Source organism: Culicoides brevitarsis, chromosome 3 (assembly GCF_036172545.1).
Source record: "Culicoides brevitarsis isolate CSIRO-B50_1 chromosome 3, AGI_CSIRO_Cbre_v1, whole genome shotgun sequence".
Lineage (NCBI taxonomy): Eukaryota > Metazoa > Arthropoda > Insecta > Diptera > Ceratopogonidae > Culicoides > Culicoides brevitarsis.
Genome location: NC_087087.1, coordinates 19,695,443 through 19,712,664, shown reverse-complemented (window position 1 = coordinate 19,712,664; position 17,222 = coordinate 19,695,443). Strand labels below are relative to the sequence as shown.

Genomic DNA, 17,222 nt, shown 5'->3' with positions numbered 1-17,222 from the left:
ATGAAAAATGACAACACATACGCCTCTGATTGAGACCTTTATTAAATGCAAAGGAGGACCGTTAAGGAAAAAGTTACTGGGAGTATAGACTTATAATGTATAACAAAAAAGAAACTAAAACGCATCAGAATAATAATCACGAAAAAAATGTAGAAAAAGTACAACAAGATTGCATGCGGTGTAATTAGCCAAGCCGAACATTGATTTTGTCAAGTCAAACAAATAATTATTTTTCTTTGGTTGTTTTCAATTATTCCCATTTTCGTTTTGACATTTAGTTTTTGTTTCAATATTTACAAGCTTTACAATATTTTTTGACGTACAAATTCTCAATTTTATGCATCATTGTTTTGTGCCGTCTAATGAATCAATTGTAATCGTATTTTTTCCGAATGCGTTCAGAGCATCACATTTTTTAAACACATTTTCTTTACCGATTGACAAACAAAACTTTTTTAATTGCATACAATTTCCCTTATGAATTCTTTTGATCGTTGTACAAACAATGAACCGCATAAAATATTGCACACGTGTACGCAAATTAACATACATTTTGCATAAAAAAATATACTTTTTCAACACATTTAGAAGACTAAACGTGCTATCGAACATTTATGAATTTGAGAATTGAATCAACCGTTTTTTTTGTCATTCATTTTTTCCAATTGAAACACTTTTAGGACATTTTGAGTAAATATTAACTTTCGAACAGTGTCTGTCCTTTATTGATATGATTTGTTTAGTGGCGACCTTTTGATAAAATTGTCAATGCACAATCATGTGCTATTGAACCATTTTTTGTGTTCAAAGTGATTGCAAATAGATTGACGGTACTTTAATTCACATATCTTTGTATGATTTTTTTCTCTAAGTACACGAACGATACCAAATGAAAAAAAGTGTTTTAGTAGTGATTTGCAAACATTTGTTTGCTTTTAGATTATACACGTGTTTTTTACACCGTAAACATATCATGAATAAATAAATTGTGAAAAAGAAACTTTAAAATAAATTCAAATTGGACAGAACACGGTTATGCTTAATTTAATAAAATATATGATTAAATATTATAATTATTACAACATTATGCTAATTGTATATTATTAACCAACAACTTCAATTTGCATAAATGAATGAGTAAAATTATTGACTGTTGATTTCACTGCTAACTGTAAATATAAATTACTTTATCAAACCGACATTAATAAGATACACAAATTGCATTTTTGTTGATTAATCGAGATTAACACAAAATAATTAATGATAAGCCGATGTACAGAAGATGAAAAACCACTAGTGTCAAAGAAGACTACCCATCTAAGTAGTAGTGAGCTACGTGAGTTGCGAAGAGGCACTAGACTCAAAGCCCCTCTAGGGGGCCTTCTTCGTGTAAGAATGAATACACTAAGAACTAGAAAAAACAAGGAATATTTGACAGGAAAATTTGAAAGCTTCTAGTGGAGAAAAAAATTTAATTATTTTAAAAAAATTCTTTCCTTGTGAAAATTAAAAAAATAATTTTTTTTTCCATTAAAAGCTTTCGACAGTCTCTGTAAAAATTCTCTTCGAAAAATAATCACTAGAAATTTTTATTTTATAACTAGGAAATTCACCTCTTTGTGCTTTTTCGTCCTCTTGAGTTTAGTTGATAATTTCTTGGTGAAAAATTAAGCTTTTGTGTTTTCTTTATGTTTTTATTTTAATAAAAAAAAACGAGGGTTTCAATTTTTCAGTTTCAAAGACAACGCAAACTGTTTCATTGAAAGAAAAATCAATAAATGACTGCAATTCAATCTCATAACACACACAAGTTTTACGACTCAAGTGTTAAGACCAACTTAAACTACGACTATAAACATTTTCCCAAGTAAAGTAAGTACCCTAGACCCTGATCCCCGTGTGTGTTTATAATTTACAGCCATTTAAATACCAGGTACCATTAAAATTGTAATTTACAATTAAAACAAAGCTTGTGCCGTTCCTCTTATATTGTCGCAAAAATCCATTTTAGTGTTGCATTAAAAGATACGTCATGTAAAGTGCAATAAAAAATTTTACCAGAAGTTGTAAAATTTTATTTTATTTTCTTATTTTTTTTTCTTAAAATTTCTATTATATAAATGAAATGCAATGAACGCGAGCAAGTGTGTGGTATCAGGACTTTTTAAGGGGTCGTAAAATAGTCGTTATATGCAGTTTTAAGATGCGTCATGGAATACGACGAGAATGTCAGATGGGTTATTAAAGGAATAATTAAAATTGCTCTCGTGCAGACAAGGAAAAACTTTTAGTCAGCACCAAAGTGATAATGCAAATTTTGCATGTTTGGTTCTTTTATTGATTGCTGTTGTCGGATTTTAAAGTTTCTTGACTTGCAGTAAACTTTTGAGATCATATAAAATGCTTGAGTTGCAAAATTAAAATCGCAAACTTTACAAAATAAAATGGACAAAAATGAGAAAAATTGTCTGCAACAGTGAAAAAAAAACAAATACAAGACATAAAGTGTCAAGTTTATTTGCACAGATCAAATAAAATACAATAAAGACAAAAAATATCAGCACAGTAGCACTTGTAAACGAAAGTACAAACAGATGCATAGAACACAGACGAGATGGCATAATTATTATTCAAGCAGACAGTGCATTTTTCTGCGCGTCAAACATACAACTTCAATGCATCTTGTTTGTTCTCTTTCGTCCTGATATCCTTGTCCGTTTATTAGTTTTTTTTTCAGTCAGATCGTATAGATGAAAGGATTTTAAAATTAAATTTTTTGTCTTTTATTTCAGTTCATTTCCTCTATTTACGTTTTTCTTAGCGTTAGTTTTGTGCATATAATGCCGGTAATTCTCAAGATACATTTAATTTATTTGCAACAACTCGGTGAGCATGTTGCTGTGAGAAATACACACAAAAAAAAACAGAACTACAAGAAAGACAAAAAAATTAACATTATTTGTAAAATATATATTGTACAAAATGCAAACAAGAAAACTGCAAACAACACAAAAATTAAATACATTAGTTTTGAAGTGCAAGAAACATAATCGTTGAAAACTTCTGGTTTTGTTTCCGTGTGTTCTAACATGTTTAATTAATGAGAAAAATCAATGTGTTTATCTGTAAATGGGTTCCTATTCCTATCTTTCGTGCAACTTGTGTTCTCAACAATTGCCACAAACGTATTCTTATGGTTTTTGGAAAAACATGAATGTGGAAAAAGAAAAGGAATTTTATTACAAGATAACTAAAATTGGACACATAAGAAAATCGACACACAGAAAACAAACAACGTTCGTTGTTGAAGAATTTAAAAGAGGTTTTGTTTTGTGGCTTACCAATTACTCTCTATTGACTAATTTAAAACATACAACTGTTGTTGCATCAAATTTTGAGAATAAGAAAATGTTCCCTTAACACATTTGTAATTTTTCTAATTTTCGAAAATACATTTCATCGGAGGCGTCATTAGAGAAAAAAACAGATAAGATACCAAACTTTACCATAACGACACATTGTTTCACTTCTTTGACACTATTCAAAAACTTTATTTTCACGAAAAATGATGTCAGAATAACATCTGAAATAAAGACAATGTGTTTACACCGTATTTCTTGCATTCTGTTATTTCGATTGTTTTGTGGTTTCTATCTTATTCGTTGTGTTGTCGTCTCCAAAAAACTCACTGTTATTTATAATATGCTTAAAATTTGGTTTTCGTGCCTTCAAATAAATGCAAGACATAACAACTTAATACGTGAATTTGGCACACTTCATTAATTCGATCAAATGACAATGTCAGTGACAAATTCACATTAAAAGAGATAGGTGATTTTTTTTTTGTAAAATAAATCACAATGGCAATGCATGAATAAGATTGGAATTCACATATAATGCAACATTAGTGCAAAAAATTATTCTTCTTTTTTTTAAACGCACTTTGTATGCTTGTACAATAAACTGACATTAAGCTATCGTAAAAATAATTTATTAAGAAAATTAAATGCGGCTTGTTTATCTTCTGTTCTTTTACATGTATTTGTCTTTTGCTTTGCAGGTTTGCATGACATTATCAATGCGTGTTTTTACGACTATGATTTGATGCACCTTCGTTTTTTTTCGTTCTGTTGTTCTTGTGCACCGTTTATCTTGAAATTTATAAACATATCATTAGTTAGATTTAAAGTTTGTTATTCTCTTCTTTAAGATCTATGAAGGGTTTCAAGTATTAATCACACAAACGCATATTTTTGACAAATTGTTTTAACTGCATTTAGATTTATAAAAAAAAACTTTGAAATTAGAAGACTTTAAAAATGTTTTAAGGGCCCCAACTGTTTTATAAATTTATTAAACGAAAACTCCGAAGAGATCTGCTTAGTAATATCAACGTAGATAATATAAAATAAATAATTCAACGTGGAATATAAAAAAACAACAAGGGTCACATTATTCACCAAAACTTGATTCGATACCTAATACTAAGGAGCTTCAAGATCATCTCATTATTCGTTATATAACTAAAAACCGGTAAAATCTTGAAATCGCCTTTTCTTTGTTTATCAAAAAATGCATATGTGCGATTGATTCATTCAGCCTTTTGTATATATTGTTTTTTTTAAATTTTATTAAATAATTAAGTGATACTAGTTAAGGATCATTTCTTAATATTCAAATTAAAAATTAATAAAAATATTAAGTACCTGTCAGAACTCACATTTTGAATAAAGAGTAACAAATGCATTGTGTTTTGTGGTTCAATATATAATTATGTTAATCATGGTAGTACTATCTTTAAAAAATCGACTTTATTTGTATGCATTTTTGAATAGAATATTATTGGGTTTTAATACGAAAATAATAAAAAATTAATGATATGATAAAAATTTACTCACCACTCCATGGCCGGCATAAGTTGTTAATATCGACACATCATAAACACATCACATCTTTGGTTTTTGATGAATTTTTAAACACGTATTTGAACTGTAATTTTTGTGCAAGCATATAATTTTTAATAATTATTTGTTTGTCCTTCTGTGGCTTTTGCGTTTCATAAAGTAAACATATTTTAAATTATCACAGAACTTTAATGTAGAACTTTACGTGTATGAAGTTAAAAGTGTTCAAACAATCTCAAACAATTGCTTAGTTTTTTTTTATTTTTCAAATTTGTTTAAGCCTTTTAGATTTCCATTTTTCGCCCAGTATTGATAAGTTTGACGGATCCACGTTGGATCCACCCAATTTGGATGATAAAATGGCAAATGGTCTGTAAAGAGATGATGTGGTTGATCCAATCTCGAGATACATAGACCACTTGATGCCTGCTTATCTAGTATTGAATTCATTGAGAAGTCTTTCTTATTTGGCGGTGATATTGATGATCTGTCTGAATTTGCTTCTTCAACTGTAACGTTATCGTCTTCTCTGGAAGATCGTCCTACGGAGAGATCTTCTGCATCATCATCCTTTTTACTGCGAAACTTTTCAATGTCCATTTCAGCTATAAAATAAATTAATAATTAAAACAGAAATTTAGCAACAAAAACACATAAAACTATAGACGAATGCGTATGATGTCCGTTTATTATTTTTTTTTTTGCAAAAGCAAAAACACACAAGAAAAAGAACAAGATTCTAGAAAAGACGAAATTTTGTTTCTATTAGATTGATCACGACTTGAAAGAATATTATTGTGGATTTTTACTAATTAAAATTTTAAATTGTTCTTGTTCTTTGTGTGTGAAGGAGTAATAAGACAACGTGGCAAATTGTGTTTGATCCTTGTCCACCTGTAAAAACAAAAAAAAAAGAAGTATTAATTTTTGCTAGTGACGAATCCCACATGAGATCAATGATGTTCAAAAATCATGTGGTAAGACCTATAAAAAATAAGAATTTATGCGATTGGATTTTAAGATTTTCCCTTTTATCGGGCGTGGGAAAAAAAAGGTTTTTCGTTTTTCATCCATAACGTCTCAATGATAACAGCAGATTCAGTAGACTTGTTGGAAAGATCTTGGCAAGGGCTACAAATCATGGAAGATTTTTTTTTTCACTTTTCTCAGAAATTTTTTGAAAAATAGTATTCAAAACGGGCGTAAGGGGGGAAGCTCGAACAGTCCATCGGGGTCCACATATTCAAAAGACAGGTCTTTTTACGTACTATAAGATAGCATATTTAGATTTTCAAATTTTGGAGGTCCCTCGAACAACTTTTTCCAAATTTCGATGATTTTTGAGCTTTTTTTCACCAGAATTTTGGTTTACCGGCTATAACTTATAATATTCATTTGCGAGCATATGTTTCATAGAGAAATGTTTCATTGAAATTGGAGGACATTATTTTTGAACATCGTTCATCTCATGAGGAATTTGTCAAGTACTACTCCTTAATATTCAAAAAACCAACAAAAATGGAGACAAAGTGAAATCTTGAATCCAAAGTATTGGTCTTTTTTTAATGCAGGATTATTCATAAATTTTGCACGCTGTTAATTGACAATTACACATTTATGTTTTAATACGCGATGGAGATAAGGAAAAGGAATTTTTAACTTTGAATTGAACTTTGATAATGTTAAATTTATAATTTTTAGATAATTCTAAAAAATTCTTCAGTTTATAATTTTGTATCCCTCTATTTTTTCCTTTATCTCCGCCACCCAAATAGGCGAAATCTATTTGAAGTAGCATGAATGGTAACAAAGCAGACCCCCTCTCAAAAGTAGTATACAATCGTTTTGATTTTTTTCTTTGTCTTTTATAACATTATATTATTATTAAATTATTTTTAAATAATTTATATCATTTGAGAAGCTACAATTTTTAGTTTTTTTTATGTACAATTTACATTTACTTAACTACTATTTTCGCCTATATAATCTATTTAGTATTTTATGATCAGCTGCCTGGCGGTCGTCAAAGTTTTATTTTAATTAATGGATGGTAAATTATTAGTTTATGTAGAATTGCCAGAAAGGACCATCATCATCATTATCAACTTTAAAAGTTATTAATTTAAGATAAAAATATTTAAGGAAGAATTGTGTACTTATCGTCGTGTCTTAAAATTTTCTTCTTTTTTATACAAAATGAACAATTTGAAGCATCCGATATAAATATTTTCGATATATTTCTAGCTTTTAACTTTATCGCGAACTAATATTTTATTGCCTTTGGTTACAAAAATGAGATTTTAAAAGTAAAATGACGGAAAAGATTTATTTACAACAGATTTTCAGAAAGTCAATATATAAATTATAACATTTCGAGGATTTTTTAAATTGAAGAATTGTGATTTTTTGTTGTTTTAAGGAACTTTTAATTATTTCTACATTTAAAAATAAAAACTTATAAAATCGTTGAACTGACAGGTGTATTAAAAAATACTGTGCCTACTAGAGAAATGGACTCTAAATTATTAATATCTGAAGTGTCAGCTTCCTAACTGATTAAATTACTATAAATTATTACAAACTATCACGGATTGCAGCAACAGTATTTTTCACTTTTTTTTATTTTGAGAATTGCCACAAAGGTACTTTTATTGATAACCATTAATATTCATTCTTCGATCTGTAGATAAAATAAAAATTAATAAGTTTTAACTCCTATATTGAAGAAGCCTTTTTATATCATTATAACATGAGTCTATTTCTATTTATGATTTTTGGTTTTTTTGAAGTTAATTATTTTAAAAAATCATAAGTAAAACATCGGAACAAAAAAAAATGAAAGCCTACTTCATTACCATTCAATTATTAAAAAATATTTGTGTCATTTTCAAAAATTTCAAATTGGAAAAGTTACCATACCATTTTCAGAGCTTTAAATAAATTACCTTGACCCATTCCTCCTAGTCGCATAACGGCACCTTGATCATACATATTCAGGTTATTCCTGGAAGCATATGCATTAACCTCATTCGTACCTAAATATTATCGAAACAATATTGTTGCAATGGGAAAAAATTCTATAATAGAAAAAATAGAAAAATAGTACTTGAGAATTACCTTCTTGAATTTTTTGTTGTGCCTTTCGTTCATCGCCTCCTACTAGACTTAATATGATGTAAATGAAGGGCAATATTTCTCCGGCATATTCACATTCTTGTAAAATCCTTGTACTTTTGTCTATCAGGTATTTCTTATCAAGATGTTCTAAAAATGCACAAGAAAAATGGAGGAAAACAATTAGTTTTATGTATAACTGGAACAAATGCAATTATTATAATTGAAGAGGTAATTGCACCTGCTGCTTGCACATATTTTAAGATACATGAGGAAATGATCAGATACACGGTACGCAGCACAATGCAATAATAGAAACGAAAACAAAATGGGTAAAAAATACAAAGCATTTAAATAATAACAAAATAACAAATAAATTACTTTGAATTGCCCCGCCTTCAAACAAACTCATTGGTTAGATAAATAAGTAACTATATGCTTGTTCTGTATAACATTTTGTTCCCCACCTAGGTAGTGAAGTTGCAGTGCATGTTTAATGCTCATATAACATTATATGGTATACAACATTATGATCAGTATGCCAGTTTTTTTTTTATTTTTATATTTTTTTCTCTTCATTCACTATGAAAATTGTATTTGCCAAACAATTTCAGTTCGAATATTAATCAAAATGTTTAATGCTGATTTTCATTTCCTTAAAATATGAACGAATTAAACAACTTCTAATGCCTTTACATGAATGTAATGTTAACATTAGGTATGTATCGCGAGCCTCTTTCAACATTACACACGAGTTATACTACAATAAATGCTACAACATAAACTGCATAGCCTTCGAGTAGAGAAAAAAGAGATGTTGAGTTGCGCAATTGTGAGTTTGGCAAAGCACTAATAGGAATTGGATGTTATAAAATGTATTATGTAATGCTTTAAAATATAAACCTCCTTCTACCTTGTTTTGTATACTAAGAAGCGATGTATATAAAGTTTCATTGCAAGTATAGTTAAAAAGGAAGAAATACATGCCCTAGTTTTTTTTTCTTCCATAAGAAAGGATTAAAGAAGCTGCCAGCCGGAAATGAGATTTTTGTTTGCCAAACAATCATTCATAGAATTCTCATTCATAAAATTTATTACTTTTCATTTAGGAAAATTATCAATGACGGAACCATAAAGTCAATCATGCAACACACAAAAAAAGTAAGTTAAATTTAATAGTTTTTAATCAGTTTGGTAGACTGGAAGACGATTGTCTTCGTTCTCGATATTCTTGAGTTTTTATAGCTTGTTGCCGCCAAATAACTCGCCAAAACAATAGAGAATGGGATGTTAAACGCATCTCTTTGCATTCCGTTTTATGAACGAAAAATTATTATTATTATATCAAAAGTCTGAGAACGAAGTTTTAAGAAACTATAAAATTGTCGTAAAATAGTTTCGGTCGTATACTGGTTTGGTATGAAAGAAAATTGTAGTATGATAAATTTCCTTTACAATGAATAACGACGACGCGTCTTCTTTGTACATTGTTTGCGATTGTATTGTATGCATTCAAAATATTAAAAACAAGGAGGAAGAAGAGTCATTAGTGTTCATTGGCATTTTACCTTCCGTGCTGCGAGGTTGACTTTTTAAGAAGGCTTTCTTTTATACGTCAGTTGAATTTATATATAAGAGCCGTTATTATAATAAAATAATCGCACACAATGTCGACAAAATTTAAAACTGAAAAATTAACCGGTCGCGATTACAACACATGGGCTTTTGCAAAAATTCTAACGTTTTTGAAGACGAAATCGCCGAAAATTAAAAAAAAACTTCAAGAATGATGAGCACAAATTTGCCAACGGAAATTTATCACGTTACTTTTTTACGACTTTTTCAAAACAACAAGACATACAAATGATCTTTGCTAGAAAAAAGGTGTTGTTTATCATCCAATTATACTTTAACCTGGTACTCACGTACTCTGGCAAAAATGCTATTCATTAGGGGCAACAACTAAAGATATAACAATGCATCATGAGTTTTCATTCTAAAACATATACATCAATGTTGGCCGTGCATTACAGGATAACAATTGTGTACTCGCATAAATAACGAAGAATTGGAGTAGTTTTAAAAAAGTCGTAAAACTATTTTATGTTTTTGCATTTGAATTTTATGGCTGTGTGTGCGTTCCGTATTCATTAGTTCACTTGAAACAAGGAAAAACGAAAAATCATGTTGGGCAATGTGAAAACGTGTCTTTAACACAAGCAACTGAGACGGGATTTAAGGTGCTTTTCGCATTAAAAATCTTGACTTTAATTTAAAAAGCAGCAACGTAGCTGATTATCCTGCAACTGCAATCTTTCTCATCGCATTAAATTTCGTAAAAACAACTATTTATTGCATTTCCAGAACAATACACAATTTACTTGAGTTTGCCCAAGATGAATGAATGCAGTAAATGCTGCTGCATAAAATAAAACTTTTATGACTTTCCTATCAAAAACTATATTTTATATATTTTTGTGTTTCCCATTTTCACTTAAAACAGTTAACTGTGTTTCATTGAAAATGCATTCAAAGCGTGTTTTTATCGCATTTCAAGTAATGTGGTTTAAAATAATTTCAGGTCACGTGGTTAAAAATTTCGTATGTCACGTGATTTGAAAAAATAGGGTCACGTGCTTAAAAATTTCGTAGGTCACGTGGTTTGAAATTTTTACCATGTATTTTGAAAGGTAAGCCAGGTCACGTGGTCTAAACATTTAGAAACTACGAGGCAAAAAAAATATTTTTTCTTAAATAAGAGTTTTCTATAAGTTTTTAATTTCGAATAACCACGTGGTTAAAACGTAATTAACGTAATCGGAATAAGATATTATCCAAACGAAAACTTAATGTTTTGCCATTAGAGGCTTAACTCTAAATTTTTAATTGGAAAATTTAAGTTCGTCCAGATTAGAGAAGGATGCGAACGAAAAGAACAAACCAAGAAAGTGCATTGGCAAAAATGCAATAACAAAAACAGCACACAATGAAGTGTATTATCTTCACAGAATATTTTAGTAGGTCATAAAAATGAAAGATATAATTTCCTGCTTTACTTCTGTCAGCGGAAGAAGAATTTTTCATTGAAATGAACAATACATAATATATTATCCTGGCGGCCGTAGGAGCAGCAGTTGTAATAATAAGGGAAATTTCTTCATTTTTTTACGAGCAGAATTTTAACGCTGTCTGTGCAGAAATGTTTTTATTATATTGCGATATTTTATGCACACTTTGTTGTATGGTCTATGAATGATTGCAATGATTACAATGGAAATAACTTCAAGTGAATTTTTATTGTGCACACTCGCAGCATATTTCTCAGCTAGATCTCATGAGAACTTGCCAGCATCGCTTAGTTGTCACTTTAAATAAATACCGCGTTCTTTATTAAAATCAATTAACGGCGACAGTCCTTGAGTTTTTGCCGAACGAAGAAAAAAGATGTCACCGTTTGATCTTTGTATGCTGACATGCGACACTTTTTCTGACTATTTCCTCGTTTAGATAATGTTAGCTCTGGAAGACATTATTAATTGACTGATTGAATAATCATCGGTGCCCTTAGAACTTATTAAATAGTGATTAATGTTCATAGAAAACGCCCGTATTTTTTTATTTCAGCTTTATATTTTTTTTTGTAGTAGATTGTGTGATTTCACCTTGTTAGATTGTACATTCATTTAATTGATACTATCTTACAAGCGTAAAGATTTGTTTTAAATCAATTATAAAATACTTTGATAAATAAGATACATGCACACGACTTGTGTAGTTTTGTGTTTATGAGAGCGGAAACAACATTTAAATTAAATGCATTAAATAAACAATTGTACAAAACAAAATATTAATTTTAGAGACTCCAGTTTCTCGAAATTTTTAGAAACCGATTTTTTAGAAAATTCTCGAGTCGAAATCGAGGACTTTCACTTAAAATTTTCACGTCAACGTTTAAATTTAAACAAAACAAATATTCTTAAGGTGTTAATTTCGATAATTTAAATAAATTCAATGAAAATGAAAAAAATGCTTAGTAAATTATTTGAACCAAGATTAACATACGAAAGATTGCAAAAATGTTAAAGCTTTGGTAATATTTTAGCCTTTTAAAAATAATATTCCAAAATTTATAGCCTTTGAAAAAAAATAATGAATTTTTATCATGAGAAAATTGAACGAAAAACAATTTTTTGAAAAATAAAACTTATTTTTGAATAATTTTTTTTCATGAGATATGGTCAAAATTGAGAAGTAAAATAAGTGAAAATAAGGAAAAATACGTTTTCTCAAAAATTTCTTGAAATTTTATAGGTTAAATTTTTTTATTCGAGTAATTCTCGATTTCACCAAAAACCGGATTTCAAATGCCCGAGTCGGAAAACTCTTAATAAAAATTTCTATTTCTGTGTTTGCTTTAATATTTTTTTAATCCTGTTGTTTGTTTTTTGTGCAAATGTTTTGTGTAGTCTAACTTTTGTAAAATATTTAATTTAAGAAAAGGAAGTACCTTTTCTTTATTTCTTCTCACAAAAGAATCTGTCATGCAAAATTCATAATTATCATCACTTTACTATGCACGTAAGACTTTGCATGAAAACCCGTCCCAAGAATTATGTCTGTCTCTTTACGTCAATAATGCAGATGCAGCAACGCATTCATATTACTTACTTAATTTTTTTTGTTTAGCACATCCAAATTACTTTGAGCCATGCAACAATTTTGTCGGCTTGCGCTCACAGCAATGAACATGTCTCAATTGTACAAAGAGAAAAAAAAGCTTTAGAACAGAAGCAAGTTTTACGTATATAAATTTGCATAAATTATTATGAATATTATTGTTTGAATAATAAGTCATGTTTGTGTATTGCATTGTTTCAACGGATATGTATATTTAAAAAAAATCTTGTGGCAAGTAAATAAATAATAATATAATATAATTTAATAAAGTACAAGAAAAGCATGCGATTGTGTATTGAATATTAATTACTAACGAATAGTCAAGGTTCCATTTGCAAAAAAAAAATACAAATTTTATTCTATAAATCATCTTGGCTTCAGGGGCTATTTCTTATATTTTTTTCGCAATAAAAGAAGAAAAGATTCAAAACGCCAATAACCTGAAATTTACATTCCATTGTGCATTCTCGTGCAGCACCTTTTCTTAAATAATCCGAATGAACGCTATACTTTAAAATAATAATAATCATAATTAAATATAATTGCGGTCTTTAAATGTAGATAAATAAAAATTTAAAATGTTGCAGTTTTTTATATCCTAATTTGTTCTGACGTCTCTTTTTCCTCAATTTTATCGTCGTTGCGGGACCTACACATAAAAAAATCAGGCATAAGATTAAATTTCTTGTCACTGTCAGATTGGTTACACCTGCAACGTTCTCAAGACGAAACTTAGGTAAATCGAGAATAAAAAATCAACAACATTGCATATTAAAAAAAATAACTTCAGGTGCCTGTTAACGATTATTTTTTATTTAAATTTAATTATTTTATATATGTTCACATACAAATAAATAAAAAAACGGACATAAAAATGACGAAGAACTGCATGTATGAGACGCCAATAAAAAATACGAACAAATTAAAGGCATAAAGATGGATTAGCGTTCAATTGTGGCGCTTTTGTTCTTTTAGTGCAGTGAAAATTAAAAAAAAGGTTTACGATTTTAAATGGCAAAATAACGAATATCAAAATAATCATAAAAAATATAAGAAATAAATGATTACAAGGAAGGACGATATAAAAAATGCACTTTTATTATCGCACATTCTGGCACAAGTAGTGCAATTTTTCTTTTATTTTATTGCCTCTTATTAAATTTAGCTGTCATTAACGAGAAATCCAGACATCCCCGCGTGCGCGCTTATCGCGTCAATCAAAGATATTTCTGGCAAAAAAAGAACTCCATAAATTAATTATGCTCACTTTTAATGCTTCAACACACAAATATAACATTGTCAAGCAAAAAAGTGGGAACAAATTTTTCGGGTAGTAAGGCCAAATAGGCCACAAAAAATAAAAGTTTAAAATTGTTGTGTCACAAACAAGATAATTAAATTTAGTATTTTTGCAACAGACTTTGTTTTATTATTGCGTTTTACTTGTGCAAAGTGAAAAACTCGTAAATTTCAACGCAGCAGAGAGGTCACACATTTTATATTTGCAGTCAAAAAAAAAAAAAATTATATTTAGGAGATGTGTGATAAATAAACAAAGTATAAAAATGAATGAAAGCAAGCAGACACAGTAATAATGACCCTCTGTGGATTTAAATTATGACTTTAATTTGTGTCAATGTCCTGAAATAATGAAACAGAGACTTTAATAAAAATTTAAAATATATTAAATTTCGATTTTAATATAAATTTTTATCAATGAAAAATTATAAAAATTATTAAAAAAAAATAATACATTTAAAAAATAATTTAATTTAAAAATAAAATTAATAAATTATGTTTAATATTTTTTTGAAAAAATAAAAAATTATATATTATTAAAATTAAAAAAAAAAAAATGTTTGATCGAAATTAAAAACCTTAGGTAGGTATTTAAAAATATCTAAAAAATAAGAAATTTTTTTTTCGTAAATAAATTTTTTGAATAAAAGTATTTACTGAAAAAAAAATAATTAATTTTCAAAAGTAATACAAACTTTCGCATATTTGGCAATTAAATACTGAAAGTCTTTTATATCATAAATTTTTCATGTTCCAAGAGTCGATTTTGTGTTGATGAATTGCTCTTCTGAGTGTGTGGTGTTAACAAAACAAAATACTGAAAAAAATTGCCTCAGAGCTATTTATTATTATCATCATACAAATATGCATTCCCACACAGCATGCCATGCAGAATATTGCAATACATTTTTTCCATCCACTCTACAATTTCACGCCATACGTGTGAAACTCCAATAGTTGAGAGTGGCCAAAAAGGACGATATGAAGAGGAAATAATTTAGATATATTTCAACTAAACCTTATGTTGTACCTACGCAACATAAAAGGCCATAAGCAATTTGTATATTTTACTCCCAGTGTTAAATGCGTCTAGTCATACAAAATAAAAACATATTTTAGTTGTTATTATCAACAACGCATCGGGATGTTTTTAGATGGAGACACTTATTTCAAACAATTAAGGTGAGCCTTTTATCCTTTTTACTTAAATGCATGCGACGTCGGATATTCATATCCTCTTTGAAATGCATATCACTTTCTCGCTTTTTTTTCACTCTGTATCACTCTGGAATAAATTACATGCGAGTCAAGTGACCATACATTTTGCTTGTTTTAGAAATTGGCAGTTTTTCTCTGGTGACGGACCTATCGTTAAAAGTGCAACAACATAAATATCAATCTATTTCGTGCTGTTGCCTGCCTTTGATTATTATTATCAAACAGAAAAGAGTGTTTGTAAATGTCTCATACCTTTTTGTCTTTTTTAGCAGAATGTGTTTTCCATTTACATTTTGTTTATTTATTTATTTCTCGTCTTTTTTTGTATTTGCAGTTGGTTGTTTGACAGATAATTTACATATACATTGAATGCAGGCGAGTTTTGGAACAAGAACAACACACTAGGCGGTAGGATGATGGCCATTTGATGAGAAATTTAATTACTGTTTAATACACATGTCTGTTTTTATATGCAAAACATAATGTGCATTTGAAATTTAGTGCATACAAATTGATAAAACATGGTGTTGATGATGGTGATGTTTGAAAGGGCTCGGAGGCGATACGTGCGACAAAAACGTTATGATTGTCATATTTTCATCGCATTTCGATGAAAAAACGCTATTATCCTGTGACTAACGGTGGTGATGTTAATATTCCAAATCACGTGGTTTGAAAATTTTTAGACCACGTGGTCAAAAAAATATAAAACCACGTGATTAAAAAAAAATCACATAGTTATGAAAATCAAAATGCAGTTTGATTGTTCTCCGATAACTTTATATTTTTTGTTATTTTGTCTGAATTTTTTGTTACACGAGTGAACGAGAGAAAGCGATTCAGTGAAGTAATTATCATGTATCATTTTTTTTGTGTTGGCTCGTGGAAACGACAACGTGTGACGTACGGTAGGAAAATTCAACACCTATAAATGTGTCGTAAAAATGCATTTAAAATGTACCTTAAGGCGATCAAATTCTGTCAAATGAACATGCTGAAATGTGTTACATTAATGTTGTATATGGTAGCAAACACTAAATTCATTGACAGTAAGAATGCTGATCGGTTGGAATGTTGAAGCGACACACCGCGATAAATACAAATTGATACCTTATTTCAAATTCTCCTGACAATCATCAAAGTAGCGAAACAAATTTTTATATAAAAATGTTTTGCAGAAATAGAAACACGCGCGTTTCTTAATAAGGATTAATAATTCATAGTAAGAGAATAGAAAAATCATACAGGAAAAGTTTTATTATAAATACTTGGCTGTCAATTCGTCAACGTTGATATATAAATTTTATAATAATAATAAATATATTACACAAAACAAGCATAATGCAGCTCTTTACAAATATTTTATAACTTGATTTGTTTCTTTTTTCATATAAAAAAAAAAATAAATAAATTGATTTGTAACAAGTACATGTGTGAGACAACTGCAAAGCAGATTATTATCAGTGCGGACTAAAGTTTTTGAAATTACTGCATAAAGAGATTTATTGAAAATAAATTTATAAAAAAAATTGTAAATTACAAATGAGATCAGTTATTGTGGGCAATTGAAATATTTTCCTTTTGATTTAGTTTGTGTGTGCATATTAGATGCAAAAAAATGCATCAGGTATATGAGAAGACAAGCGTTGCTAATAATAATGATGATGTTGCTCTGTTTGAAGCATGTAACATGAAAATCCATGTTTTACAACACAGTGACCATGCTGTGAGATTCCATTTTCTACGTTTTATAACTTCCACAATTGCTCGTAGCTAGGATAAATTCAAACGACGAAACTGCAGAAAGTTACGATTTCAAATCATTTTTCAACATAGCTAATGCCTTACAAATATGCGTTATTATTGACACACGGAATTCGCTGTAAGATAAATGATGAAAAATAGTTGCATATCGGGGGACTTGTTGCATATTCATCGAGCAGTGACACACACATTCACAAGTACAGAAAGATGCACTTATTCATCGTCGAATGATTACTTTCATTAATC

General features: G+C 29.0%; 1 protein-coding gene across 3 annotated transcripts in view; it reads right to left on the bottom strand.

Moving 5' to 3' along the window:
• Nucleotides 1–6,768: 6,768 nt before the first annotated feature.
• The window catches only part of LOC134833422 (protein doublesex), a 42,457-nt gene continuing 32,003 nt past the window's right edge, over nt 6,769–17,222 (bottom strand). For all 3 annotated transcript variants that reach the window (XM_063847735.1, XM_063847736.1, XM_063847734.1), the window contains 3 exons: nt 8,022–8,168; nt 7,850–7,939; nt 6,769–7,584 (listed from right to left, as the gene is read on the bottom strand). In XM_063847735.1, coding sequence (XP_063703805.1) covers nt 7,553–7,584; nt 7,850–7,939; nt 8,022–8,168 — 269 coding nt within the window. In that variant the 3' untranslated portion in view covers nt 6,769–7,552. The remainder of the gene's footprint in view (nt 7,585–7,849; nt 7,940–8,021; nt 8,169–17,222) is intronic.